The sequence below is a fragment of the Cinclus cinclus genome, chromosome 3 (assembly GCF_963662255.1).
Source record: "Cinclus cinclus chromosome 3, bCinCin1.1, whole genome shotgun sequence".
Classification (NCBI taxonomy): Eukaryota; Metazoa; Chordata; class Aves; order Passeriformes; family Cinclidae; genus Cinclus; species Cinclus cinclus.
In genome coordinates, this window is record NC_085048.1 from 52,957,120 (window position 1) to 52,972,345 (window position 15,226).

General features: G+C 35.9%; 1 protein-coding gene across 1 annotated transcript; it reads right to left on the reverse strand.

Moving 5' to 3' along the window:
- Positions 1 to 10,512: 10,512 nt before the first annotated feature.
- Positions 10,513 to 11,822, reverse strand: LOC134041813 (vesicular inhibitory amino acid transporter-like). The gene is made up of 2 exons (XM_062488803.1): positions 11,775 to 11,822; positions 10,513 to 11,664 (listed from the first exon to the last, which is right to left on the reverse strand). The coding sequence occupies exons 1-2, from the start codon at positions 11,820 to 11,822 to the stop codon at positions 10,513 to 10,515; spliced, it is 1,200 nt and encodes a 399-aa protein (XP_062344787.1).
- Between the last annotated feature and the right edge of the window lie 3,404 nt (positions 11,823 to 15,226).

Consider the following 15,226-nt stretch of genomic DNA (forward strand, 5'->3'; position numbering starts at 1 on the left):
CCGTTTACGTGTGCAGACTCTCAGTCAGAACTACCTTCTGTTTGTCTTAGCCTTAAATGTGGCTAAGTTTTAGGTATGAAGGGAGTGGCATGGCTACTGCTAATATTTGATCTCCCAAGAATGAAAACTACTTGAGGAAATGGGGGAAAAAACGAAAAAAGAAAAAAGTGTTGGTCTGTGATGAATTGCTGATTCACAGTAATTGCACACAACAATGTGCTTCTGAGGAAGTTGTGTGTGAAATTCTGTGTAATCAGGATAGTGTAAAAATAAAACATTCCAAAATATCCTAGAGGAGTCATTTGATTGAGGGTGAAAAATAAAAAGAAGTGAAGATTTGTAAAGCTTTTCTGTAGGTTTTTTTTCAACATACAGCAAAATTAGGTCTACTTTAATGCTTAATAACTGTAAATATTACACAGTTATGAATTCCAACAGAAAACTGATTTATCTGTGCAAATCTGTTGCCAAATTAGACTATTTAAGAAGTCTTTCTTTTTTGGAAAGTGGGTCTCATGTCTTCAGTATGGCCATTTCCCACAGTTTCTGATGGAGGTGGTAGGAATAAAATGCTCCTCTACAGTTTGCACTTTACTGATGAGTGTTTAACTTTCAAGAAAACCCTTGCTTTTTAAGGTTAAAATGAATACAAGCTATTATCTTCTGCTGGTTGCTGAAGACTTTAGAGGAATTAACTAAATGCTTTCTTGGTTTCTAGAATCAACATTCAAAAAAAGAAAAAGCCTAACATGAATGGAAACTTTGTTAGCAGCCCCAAATTCCTATGAATTAGGAATGTTGGAGTCTAATCTCACTTTTCTCTTTGGAGACATTAAATCTTTTTAGAAATCCCGTTGCATTGACCAATGGTCAGGGACCTATACATGCATTTGAAAATCATGATGTTTTAGGCAGAATGAATAGAATAGGTGGGCAGGAAACAAAAAGACAAGCTTTCTTTCTCCAATCTTGGGCCAGTCTCAGGCCGATCTCTCACTTGCTCGTTCCTTTCTTTTTATTTATCTGCCAGCTTTGTATTTATGCCAGCAGATGCATCTTGACAGCAATGTAACTCCTTTGCACTTTGAAATTTCCTGATAACTATAAGGATGCAGTGGCTCTAAATTAATGTAATAATCGATATCAATTGGCTCGGCCTCACTCGCTCAGAGAAATTTTCCCTAACTGTGAGACACTAGCCGGTTCTACAACTTTGTTAATCATTGTAACATTAAATTTCAGAGTTTGGAATCTTTCATTGTAGTTTAGGCATAACTGGTGGCAGTAAACATCAGTATGGTAATGGGGAGAAAATTTTCCTTTCTGTTTGTTGGATTTTCAAGTTGCTTATAAAGAATTTTTTGTAATTTTATTAGCTCTGGCAACAAGATAATAGAGCATCCTGCTACTGACCAAGGTGTATGAGCCTTCACTCTCCAATCTAACAGTCGTTCTCTGTTGGTATGATTGGATTATTTCATTGGATTATTTCCCAGATGGGCATTAATGTGCTTGTAGGGCACATTCAGTTAAAGGGTCAATGTTTATTAAAGCTGCAGATACTGCATGTGCTTTGAGCCTGTGACTAAAACAGTGGATAGCTCTCTGTTTTGCCTTTCATATAGTAGGCTGCATCATAAAACAGCCCTGGATGATTTTGTCAATTGTTTTTGTCAAGTGCTTTAAAGGAGAATATATTATAGGCTTCTTATATGAAATGAAATGCAATAGTATTTTTCCATAAAGCTAAGGTTTTCAAAGATTATGATTTATACTGTAGTCAGGGAAACCCCATATTTTATCAAAGACCTCTGTCTCGATTTATGGATTTGTTGCACCTATCTCACTCCAGAGCTCCCTGCTTCTGCTATTTAATTTGGGGGAGAAATCTTCAGTGAAATAAAAATAACTTAGGTCTATTATTTTTAAATAGATGATGCTGTACATATCCATTATTGCATAAAATCAAGATTCTGACCATATTGTGATTGAATCATACCTTTAAATGTGACCAATATTAGTAATTCTCATTTGTAACTGCCTCTCCCTGCAATATCAATGGTATCTGTCTTCAGGAACATATAAATTATTTTTCCTTAACCTCTTTTTTCTTATCAGATTTTATTCTGTGCTTTATCTTATATATTCTAGTTTTATTTCAGTTCAATAGTAAATGAAATTGTGGTTCTTATGTATAATACATTATGTATTAGAAATTAATGACTGATATAAAGAAATCTTTTATTAGAAGTTTTAATAAAATTAAGCAGTAAAATACAGTGGTCCCAGTCATTAAATGCTATTTTCAGTGCTCCAATACACTATTCTATCACATAAAATATAGAAAATATTCAAGTTTTGCTTCCTTTATTCTTCCTTTAGAAGAAAGTCTCAGAACCACATTCCCAAGGTGAGTCCAGAAGAAATTGCAGACCTGAAAAATGAAGTCAGAAAGACCTCTTGTTTTCCAAAGTAACCTTTTGACCATATGTCATTAAGAAGCTGGATCTCTTCTAAGACCTCTTCCAATTATACTGGCTTAGTGCTATTCCAGGAGATTACCATATCCAATCACCCTAAAAGAATCCTAATCAGGCTTTAGGCTAAAATGCTGCATTGGAAGGAAACACTGAACAGCAAGTAAGGTGTTTCATTTGCTTCAGCTGAGGGTCTTGTCAAATTAACATATTTACAACTTCTGGAGTTAAAATAGGAGTGTCATTTAAAATCAAGGTCATCATTTTGTTCCCAGGGACATAAACAGGTTAGGCCTGCAAGCAGGTCTTAGATTGTATTCTTGAGGCACAATTGAGGTGTTGGATCTTTAAGTTAAGCCTGGATGGACAAAAGCAGGGATAATGCTTTGCATTAGACATTTATTTAAGCAGTGTCCTTCAGAGCTGCTCATATTGTCCATCCTAGGAGTGTAAGACTTCTTTAGGACTTCTGATCCAGCCCTTCACACTTTGAGATCTGTGGGCTTAACGACTCTCAAAACTCCTGCAATGTGTATCCTCTTGTCCTGTTTGGTGCTGCTCCAGGGCTCTGAAAACAGCTGTGCTGTACTCCAGACCAAAACCACACAATACATTCTGGTCTGGAGCACTTGTATGGCTGCATTATGACAAGATTAATAATAAAACTTCCATGATGTTGATTTTTAATTTTTTTTATTTGGTTGGGTAACAGATTTTCAGAGCACAATGCTTAACTGATTTGAATTGGTATTTTAGGGCCTGATGGTCTCACATGTTTCATGCACGGAGTCACTGTGATATGTAAACTATCAAGCTCAGATTGAGTTTACCCACAGTAAGTAAAGCAAATATTTTATTTGGTAGTACCTTGTTTTGCATGACTTCCATTCCTAGAGTATTGTGGCTAGGCCCACAAAAGCAAGCTCTGTGGCTGATACAATTAGAAAAACTATGGGAGGATTGTTTTTCTTTTTTCTTTTTTTTTAATTCAAATGCCCATCCATGTTAGCCCGCTCATGAGTTTAGATACCTGTTTGTGGATTGCCATGTAAAACCAGCACATTGAACCAGCACCACTGATTTAGAAGAGAATGCTACCTGCTTATGTTTCCCTTGCCCTGGCTGCTATACGAGGCCAAGGGCAGCCTGCAGAGGTTTAGGGAAGTGGTTGTTTCCTAAAAGGTGTTGAAAACACACAGAGGTGAAGTTACTTGTCATGTGCAAGCTAGAGAGGCAGGAGCAAAGAGCACAAGTGGAGAATGAGGATCTATTCAAGAACAGGGAGCAGTAGCAAGGGGAAACAGTGGCACAGTAAATCTCTGACTGCGAGTCCTAAGGGACTGAGGGTGAGGCTGAAGGAAGGGGAAATGTGTTTATATATCATCTGTTTCAGATCTGTTTCACTATGTTCATTTGGAAGTCAGTGGATACACTTTGATTTGGATTGTTTCCATTGGCCCACACTTAAAATGTGACCCATTTCTGATTCCTCTCAGACCATTGGTAATACTTTCTCCTGAAGTGTGATTAGCAAGTCTGTACCAATGAGATTAGCGTTGTCTAATAAAACTGATAACTTAATGCCTACCCTGTGGTCCCATCTGACATCTCAGCTGGCAAGGCATTCCTCTCTCTATCACTCCTAGGATTAATTAACAGATGATTAAATTTCAGGAAAGCCCTTGTATCCTATGGATCAGGTGGTAACCATGCTCCCTGCAAGAAGGTGTGGGAGTGGATATTTTCTGCTGATGGAGGGTTAGGCCTTTACAACTGTGCAAGTTGTCGGCAGAAGTAGCACCAGAGATGCAAGCCACAGACGGCAGCAGGGGGATACAGCTGTCTGCAGGAGGCTTAATATCCCTGAAGCAGCTGCACTGGGAATTTGCTAGATGTACGCTGAGTGCTCTCCTTTAATCCTTCTGCCTTCACCCCATCTTTGTTCATTACATTATTAATGCAAATTATTATCATTGCTAGAGTGCTAACAATATGGTCACCTGTTGACTTAGCTCTACATCCCTTGTTCTCTGGGCTCCTTGCCTAAGGTAGGCTACACTCAGCATTCATTGCTAATTATTACTTTTCTTGTCTTTTTTTATTTTGTTTTTGCTTTGTTTTCCACCCTGAGTAGGAACATTTTTATGGCTCTCAAGAGCCTTGTGTATGAAGAGCAAATAGCACTGTAGATGGTAGCCCATGACACAAGGACATTAATTATTGAACACAGTTCCTTTTGTAGCTATGACTGAAGCCAGAACATCAGGGTAAAAGATAACCTTGATGAAATCCTTACATTTTAGCTATGATTTAAATTATGTTCAATTTTACACACAGTGAGATTAATATTGACCTTATACCTTTTAGTTTGTTACTTTAAATTTAATTAGTAAGTCCTTGGTTTCTTACAATTCTTTGGGCCATCATTAGCACTTTATCTTAGCACAGAAAGCATATATTAAAACCCCTTTTAATGTAGGGCAAAAACTTTACTTTGAAGCATCCATGCAGAATTTGGATCAGTAGTCATGTTGCATCCAAAGGCAGCCTGATCTCCTGCTGACCTATTACACACTCTCTGGAGGAAACTGGATCTTGCTCCCACACATTGCTGATTTTGGGGGAACTGTCTAAATAGGCCCCATTGCGAGCATGAAGGAGCTCACAAGGATAGTTTATTTTATATGCTGGTACAATTTTCCATTTTACATGTTGGGTCACTTGAGGAGCAACAGGGGTACAGTACAATGTCATCTCAGTGTTAGCTTTCCCAATTCCAACTTCACTGGAGTTTGCTACCAGACACGTAAATCAATCTAAGCCATTTCCAGACAGGGATTTCTGTGGGGATAGTAGTTTTGTTTCTGGCCCAAAGTGCAAAAGAGCCCCTGTGATGGTTGTTGTGAAACATTTTTTACCCATTTTAAGACATTTTTTTGCACTGGTTTTGGGGCTGCAAGACAATAACTGCCTAGAAGCACTGCATACCTCCAAATCATTGCTGTAGAAGAGGTCAAAAAGAGGAATAGATAAAGACACGCAGAGAAAAAGTATTTGATTCTAATACTATTTATTTAACATATTTTCAAATTCCTTTGGGTAATGGAAAACATTAAACATAGAGGTAGTTCCACACAAATGAGAATGATTTTGTTTTAAATGTTTTGAATTCATAAGAGCTTTGGGGAAATGAAGGAAAACTCTTCACACACAGAATATATTGACTTATATTAACTAGAATAGTTTGAATTATTGCTTGTGCAAAACTGTAGAAAATATTTATAGACGATATTAAATCATACATTAAATGAGTCCTCCTACTTTGCCTTCCCCTTCTCTCCTACTGAGTTTTTTAATTTCTGTGATCTTTCTTTTCCTTTTTACTTGTTCTCAAACTTTCGCCAGTTTTCAGTTTTCCTTTTCCAGTCCCTCACCACATTTTCCTGTAATCTCCTCTTTTGTTTTTGTGATTCTGCCTTTAATTTCTCTTCCATGTGCTGAATCCCTCTCTATATAATTATTTAGCTACTTAATTTTATATTTCTGTTTTAAAAAAAAGTGAAAGGCAGCTTTTGGTTAAAAATTTATGCTGCATAATGGGCTGCTTGCTGTACTATATACCTTCATGTTATCCTGGCACAAACTGATAAAGGAGATAAAATTAAGGATGAATATGAGAAAAAAAAAAAGAAATGTTGATTATCAGGATCACCATGAAGGCATGATATAATAACAAGTATTAATTTAGAGATTCCTTGAGATTCCCCCTTGGGTTCATCTCTGCTCTAAGAATTCATTTCAAAACTGTAAAATTAAGATCTCGGAACTCCCATTCCTCTAAGAGGCAGTGTGAAGGTAAATATATTAGACATCTGAGGAGTGACCACATAAAGGTAATCACGGTGAGGAAGAATGAAAAACAGTTAACTTCAGTGGGTCAACAGCTTGACAAATACTTAAGCTGAGAACAAAAATATTTAGGTGGATTTTAGACTGTAGTTTTACATTTATTGTCAGCAACTAAACAGCACAATACATTTTCCAACATTTTATATCCAATATGAACACTTGGGACAACTAAATCTCAGAATGCTATAAAAATATTTTTGAGATATATTTCTTTTTCTATTTCATTTTAGAAGATGAATATTTTCTAAGACCAATATATCTTCCAGATAATTATTAATAATGCAGAAGAAATGGATTAATGATTTCTAGAAATTGGCTATCAGTTTTTAAATATAGTAGTTCTGAAAAGAAGTACTGAAAATTGTAACTTGACTCAATGAAGCATTTGCAGGACATCTTATTTTTTCCATTTTTATACAATCACTTTTTCCGAGTAACCAGTTACTGTGACATATATTTTGTACATGTGGTTCAGAATTCACAAAAAAAAAAAAAAAAAAAATAAACTGAGAAATCAAAGATGAAGAGTTAATGAAATTGTGTTAGCCTCAGTAATTTTTTCAGCAGTTCTTCTGACATCTCTGTAACATTTTAGTAACATCGGCAGGAAAATATCTCACTGTTGGAAAAATAGAAGAGATGGAATAATGTGGAAAAGAAACTACAGTAAGGAAGTAAAGTGATGACCAAACTTTGGTGTAAAAATAAATTGAGTATTGTTAATGGACTACAGGGGCTAGAACATTGTTCCACTTAAGTATTTTTATCCCAGTGAGTAGTAGAGTGAGGTTTTCAGTTTACTTTCAGATTTAAGCTTTGAAAAGCCTTCATAAATAAACACTTGAAGTTCCTAAGATAACTTAGCTGAGCCCATATTTTAATTTTAGGGTAAACTGATTGGCTTAAATCTACATTACTACAGTCAGAAGTAGGAATAGAGTGTTTGGTGTTCCCTACAAAATGGGAGAAACATTTTGGGCATTTCTTGTGTTATTGTTGCTGAAAGGAAGCAAGTTCCTTTACTCATACTTCTACTGGCAGAAGAAACGAAGCAAGAGTGTTTGAAAATGCTTTATTTCAGCACATTTTTTTTTTCCACAGCATTTTCTTCATGTTCACTACTGTCAGATTTTGCTTTCAGAATTAATTTTTATAAAGCATTATCATATTATAATGAATAATCCAGGAGTGGCCAAAATAATACATTAATATTTAGTCAGTCTTTTACTTTCCTAGCTTCAGTGATTCTAATGATTGGTAGTATAAATTTAGTGACAAAAATTCCAAGTAGTCATTACTTAGATGAATGCAGATACTCTTGGTTCATAATTTATGATAACATCACCTTTCCAGATTCCCTAAACATATTCTATAGATTTTATTTTAATGTCTAATATGGAAAGTTGCAGATGTTTTACATATCCTATTTTGCCATTGGAAAATGAACAGAAATAAATTTGTATCTAAAAATATGCAACTGTGTGTTTTAGGAAATGAAATCCAGTGAGTTAGCCTTACATCATGAGTATTTGTCTTTATCAAGTGCTGAGCACCACATTCAGGCTTGGTCTGTAGGGTGTGTATATGCATCTCTATTTTTGCAGGTTAGGAGATTCACTCAACCTTGAGCTCAGAAGACAGTTCCTTATCAAGATGACTGGGCATGGCTTCAAAGCAAGGCCCATACATCTGTGTCCCACAACACTGGCACACTTCAAAATTGCTAAGTGTTGGCCACAGAAAGTCTTGAACTGTGCTTCCCCTTTACTCTAGTGCCTCTTTTAAGTGACTTCTTGAGGCCTTGCACTTGGGTGACTTTCACTTCTGTGCATTTACAGTTGTATTGACTTGTTAATCATGGCCTTTGCTGTTTCCCTGATGCTAACAGGAATTACATAAATGATTAAATAAGGACAATAATAAGACATATTTTATAAAGCAGGATGCATTTATCCTTGTAGGAAAGATCTTATGTAAGACGGAAGATGATTAAGTGGGAAATGACTCTAGCTTGAAAGGACTGAGCATTGACATCTTGGAAAAGCTAAGAGAAGAAAGTACAACTAAAGCCAGTTTTCAACCACAGTGATGAGCTAGGGAATTCCTAAAACTGCCACAAAAGAAATTGCTTCTTGGTTTTCAAGCTTTCCCCAATAGCTAATGCACTGAGGCAATCCCAAAATTTTCCAAACAGTTAGAGACAAAACACATTAAATAAAAGTAGGAGATGGGAAAAGAGTTAGGGTTTTTTGGGAGAATTTCTAAGCAAAGTAACTGAAAGAAGTTTTACAAAACTCTTTGAACAATCTCCCTCTGCCCTTAGAGATTTATACAGGATAAACAGAACAAATACTGTTCCTACGTGTTTGTTTACCCTTGAAATTTCTCCACACAAAAAGTAATGAAATCCTTTGATTAATATCATCCAAGTAATAATATCTTTCTGACTATGTCATATCAGTAATAATAAACTTTCAACTCTTTCAATGAGCAATGTATTTTTTGCATTTTATATAAGATAAAATGTCTCCTATTTGTTCCAGCACAAATTTTAATATCATTCAAATCCTTGTGGATTTGAGTGCAGAATTTGACCCATTGCAGGAAGAAGTAATAAAACCTGAGATATTAGTTATTTTCAGTTTTCTTGATAATCTTGTAGTAATGCAATTAATCTGCTTTAATAAACTTTTCATCACTATTACATATGACAGGTGTACCCTAGCAGACAAGGAAGGAACAAGGTGGCATACAAGGCTCTCCACTCTTTAGTTTAGTTGCATGTTTTTTATCATTCAGCAAATCAGCCTTGAGAGGCAACTGTTGCTCATGCAGGACAGAAGCATTAATGCTGAGAAGCTACACAGTAAAAGTAGCTCAGTTAAGCAGATACTGCTGGGCTCTTTGTCACCCACTCTTAGGCTGACATTCAAAGACTTTTCCATATGACACAGTACAAGGTTGTGTGAAATTGTTCATAACAAAAATGCACTCTTCCTTCTTTGAAATACTTACTTTAATTATGTATTATAACAGATATTTAGTGTGATAAGATAATATGTATTCATTAGAGCACTCTGATTAGACTGCTTCTTGTCGTAATGTTTTATCATTAATGTGAAATACAATTGCAATGCTGATCTTTTTATTAAGCCAATATCTTCTAAAGCTAAAGATCTACCAAATTGTACAGGAAGTGTGTCTGTTTATTGAACCTGATTTACTCCACTGAGCTTTTAATAGAATCAGATAAAATGATAAAATACACAGATCAAAGGAATTTCCTGCCTAAGAGGGAAAGTGAATGGCATGTTAACATTTTCATGCTACCAGCCAGACTTTTAGTAACCCAACCAATAGAATAGCCGCATTGCAGAGACATGAATCTTAGGAGTTAGACTTGCAGAAAAGCTGCAGTCACTGGCTATGGCTTATTTCAGAAAAAAATCTCTTTTTATTTCTTTGAACTGTTAGAATACCTCTCTTAACTCTGACTGTATTCCCATTTGAAGGCATGATAAAAGCAGGCTTTCAAAGCTGTTCTAAACTGAGCTCTCTTTTTGCCTATTCATTTAAAAAACAAGTAGTAGAATTTGTCTTACATAAAAAACAAAATTCACTGATTTGTTCTGTTCACATGTTGAATTGCAGTCTGCCAATGAGGTGAAAATAATATTTCATCCGTTTTCAATAATAGTTCTAATAATAGAATTCTGTGATTCTGTGATCTCACTCACATCCTGTAAGCTAGTTTTGATATCTTTGAGACTGAACAGTATCTAACCCTAGGAAGAATTCTGGTTAAATTGGTGAAATCATTTGTAGTAGTAATTTCAGGATGTACATGCTATGTATGACTAAAACCAAGTAGGATTACTTACAATTATTTTTATGTCAAACCATCTCAAGCACCTTTCTTTCCAATGTTTTAAAGAGGCCTAATTTTGTACATTTTTTCTATGAATGTTATTTTCCAGTTTGCTTAGAGATACATAATTTTCCAGTTAAAGACTCGAATCTGCAAACATTTAAGTATATGCTGAATTCTACCTCGTGACAAAATCCCATACATACTGACTAACAGGGTAAAAGCATTTATAAGATTATTTGTCTTTCGGGAAATCTTTTATACTCCTTCAAATACTTCAAGCAACCCTTTTATTGAGCAAACTATGCCTGCAAGGCTACAAAGGAAGCCCAAAATAAAAACAGAGATATCTGCACATTTCTCTATGAAGGACAGTTTTTTCCATTTAAGTTTTAAATGGAAGAGAGAAGGAAGAAGAAAAGTCATAGCAGCACCTGTTACACTGCCTGACAAACCCATCAACAGAGCAAAATGTGGTGTGAACATGGCCATCAACAGAGTTAACAAGAGAAATAAACCTCTTATGGTCAGAGCAAGTAGTGGAGATCTGTAATTGGAATGGTTGTCTTTAGAAATACAAGAATACACAATTTCTGTGGCTGCAAAAAAGGGCAAAGGGTAAGAAAGAAGAGCCTTGGTTAACAGACACAAATTCACTAGGGTTTCAAGAAATGATGGCAGGTTGTCAGTAATAACTTCCTTTGTCTTTTCACCCCAGGTCAAGAAAGCAGTAAGTGCAAAAGTTGTTTTCAATATACAGGCAAAAAAGTGAGTCCAATTTAGCATACACCTAAATTCCCTTGGGTTTTTCATATTGCCTTCAAGTGTAGGAAGAAATATTTGTGAAGTGTAACTGAAAATGATCACCCCTACAGAGACCAAGAAGTTCTCAAACTCAAGGGAAAGTTTGAATTTTGCCCAGGACCATTGATGCATTTGTGTGAGACAGTAAGTTATCACTACAAAGATGATAACAAAATGAACCAAAGAGCAAAGCTGGCTGAGTTTGGAAACAATTTTGAGAGTTCTGATAAACATACAAGGCAACAGAGTAACAAATGCAAATACAGACCAAGTTTTCTCAGCCACAGGTACATACGGAAAACTGTGTGACAGCAAATTCCCACTAACCACCAGATACAAAATACATGTCATGATCAGTTCCACCACTTGGGTCACATTGACAACTATGCCACCCAGGCTGGGAGACAGCTTTTTGCAGCAGGCATTTGCAATATCTTCATACGTTTCTCTCACTCTTATCAGCTGCCCATTTTCATTTTCTTCATACAAGCAAGCGATTAGAATTTTGCCTGTGTAACAGCATAAGGCTGCAGCCAAGACAATAAGAAGTAGACCACTGTATCCACTGTGGAGGAGAGCATACGGCAATCCTAGGACAAATATTCCCTGAAGAGGAAAGAGAGAGAGAAAAGATAGCACAAAATCCCTCAAGCAAAATGTTTACGAGACGTTACACCCCCAAACCCATCCTCCACTGAACATTGCTTTTCACTCACCTGCATGGTGTAAGTACTGCTCCATTCTGCTAAGTAAGTAACAACCATGAGAAATGTGTTTATTTATGATAAGTGAAATTACCAGCCAAAGTAACCACTTCTGTCAACTCACATGTAATGATAAGCTGGGAAAATGAGGATGTGACTGAATGATAGAGTCAGTTCTCTAGTGATTAGAAGCACATTTTAGAAGGTTCGTAATTAGTTATTCAGTCAATATGCATATTAATGAAACAGGTTCAGTATCAGTACAATTAAGCATACCTAGCATCATCTGTACAAGTTTCACTCCAATTAAAAATAGCAGTGTAGATAGATTCAGTAATGACAATTCTCTTCAGTCTAAAGATTTTTAACAGACCTCTGGAGAGCAAATGGCATTAGAGTGCATCAGACAATGTTTATGCTTCCTCCGCAGCTTCTGTCCGCCTCATGTGGCCTTTGCTCTTGCTATGTCTTTGTCTTTTTCCTTCTTTTTTCTCTGTATTTAAGGACAAATTACACTTCTATATGGTTTCATTTCCATCAGCACAAAACCAACAAAACCCTTGAAGTGTAGTTATTAATAAAAACGTCCAATTTAAGAAAGATGCCTTTGTGACATTTCTCTTTTTATGTCACAAACCTGAAATTAGGAATTGAACATGAGTCAGACTGGTCAGGCATTTTTATTCATGACAACTGGAGAAAGGTAAGGAGGTAAACAAAAGGTAAACAAAACAATTATGCAGAAATACAAGTAGTTCTGCAGAAATTTTTACTTTAATATTTCTTATTGCACCCATGACATGATGAAATCTGAGGTTTTTGCTCATGTTTTTTATTCTGGCCTGACAGAAAGAGTTGATTTGGGCCACACACCTAGATTCTATTTCTGACTAAACCTGAACAACCCTATTTGCTCTGCAAAACCTATGAACCCCTTACAGAAACCCCTCCCCACAGAAGGGGTGACCCACTCTTCTCTCACTTCCTGAGTGAGTAGTGATGTGATCTTCAGGAGCCAAGGCAGAAGAGATGACCTCAATGGTATCAATCTTAATCTTAGGCCTTACCATTCACAATCATGATCACAAGACCATGTGGAGAGCCAGAGTTTCAGGGATGCTTCTGCCTTTGGTGTTTTCCATCAACTCCCTCAGGTTTGTGCCTATCAGACAGTTTCTGTAAACACAGTCTAGGAACCCATCTCTGATGGAGCTCATTAAGAAGGCAGGTGATTGTCTCAGCTTTGTAGGACTTATACCTAGCATCCCACTTCTAAGTAATTCAAGTACTCCCAAGCCTGATCCATAAGTAGGGCTCTGAAGACAGGCATTTTTTTAAGCACTAAATAATCATCAATATATAAAAAATATTCTTCTCTTCTAGCCACAAAATTGTTGTTCTTTTTGGGCAGATTGTGTGGTGACCATCAATCATGAAAGAAAGAAGTCATTAAATTAGAGTAGTGTTTTTTCCCTAAGGCAATGAGAAAAACAGAGTACCTATTGAAAGAGTAGCATTGCCTAATTCACCAGGCATCACTCTAGAAGCAGGTATATTCAGCATTCAATTGAATTAGAGCTGGAAGAATTAATGTACTAATATATTTCAGTTAGAAAGGTCTATGCCTTTATATGCTGTAACAGAAGTACCTCAGTTATTATTACTGAAATAATAATAAAGTCATTTACCGGATAAATATTTTTTTGCTTTTTCCATGACTTAATTTACAGCATTGGTGTTTTATAAGTCACAGATGCTGTTTCATTTAGGAGCTGGCATGTTCAACTACACAGCTTGTGGTACTTAGTCACCCAAATCTCTCCTCTCAATGTCTCCATTCTAATACAGGTCTCATCACTCAATTAAATTCCAGTGTAATTAACATTTCTTTTGTACATGAATTTCACATAACTGTTCAAAATTCTACCATTTTTGCCATCAAGTAAGTCTATTTTCTTAAAAAGATTAGATATCTAGCTGCATCCAGGCTGCAGAAAGCACATATGTAACAGCAGCTTTTGATATGAATGCCATTTTTAATCACAGCTTTCACTGACTACGGCTTTCACTGACTGGAAAGTTAGATAGCTACCTTAAGAACTGAATTTGGTTTCTTTCCTATGGAAGCAATCCTTGGAGAATGTTTTCTTAACAGATTGAGTTTAAAAGCATCAAAAATAAGCTAAGTTTATGAAAAAATCCAGATGAAGCCACAGAGTCGTCTTCCATATTAACGTAAGAACAATGATGGTTTCTCAGTTCCTTGCAGTTTCTACCAAGCTTATCTAATTTGTTCCATACTCACAGTGTTATTATTTTGCTGTCTAATCTGCAACTGGGAGTTTGAACGGTATCTGTTGACCCTAAGGGTCACTGTATAATTAAGCTGCAGGTGAGTGTCAGCACAGGCCTTACCCACACAATGGTTTGTCCCTTGCTGAATTCAGTCTGTTAAGGACAACCAGCCTCAGCTTAAACCAAAGCAGATGACTCTGAGAGATGTTATCACAGCCATTTACAGTCCTCCCCAAAGGTGCCTGCTTTTGCATGCTTAATTTTTAGTTTAACCAGAGCATAACATCATTCTGACCTCTAACATCTCCTTGCTGTTGTTTATACTAAATAATTTAATTCAATACCTAAACACAACCCACCAGATGACAGAAGTAGGGTTTTTTGGGTTGGTTATTTTTTTCATTTTGTGAGTTCAGACCTTATTAAATGAACCTATTTTTACCTATATTTTTTTTTGTTCTTAAAATTATGTGTCAGTGGTTTTCTATCCCAAAGTTAAGAGTTTAGAATTTCTAAATTAAACATTTCTAACATTTCTAACATTTCAAACTCTTAGTTTTTATTTCAGCTGAGGTCTTCAACATCTTTATTCACAGAGTTTGTAAACTTCAGCTCTCAATTACTAATGAAACCAAACACTGAGGACATAACTGGTTTTGCAGCTTTTTGGAGAGCATGGTCAGTAAGGAGAAATGAGAAAACACTGAACATGCCAATACAGTAACTATGTCTGTAGTGGAAGGACAGTGCTTTTTCTGCCTTTCCAGGAACATTTTTTTCTATTTAAAATAAAAAAATAGTAATAACAAAATTCTAAAAAATAGCTAAAACTATTATTGATAGTCACAAGAACTCAGAGAACAATGTAACTTTTCTAGACTTCAAAACTCATTTTGTATCTGCCCTCCTGTGCTTATCTTTCCAAAGCAATACTTTTTGTTAGGACAACTTCATGAACATTGTCAAGTTTAAATAGTTCATCTAAAAAAAGAGATAGCTTTAATAAATTATTTTACTGTCAATGTAATACAACAGGCACAGGCATTAGTCTCTATTCTGTGGCTTGCAGTTGCTCAGTAACTTTAGAGCATTGCGAAAAGTAACTTTTATGTGGCAAATTCCTCCTCCATAAAGAAATCCTTTCATGGATGTTAATGAAGGTGCCTTTT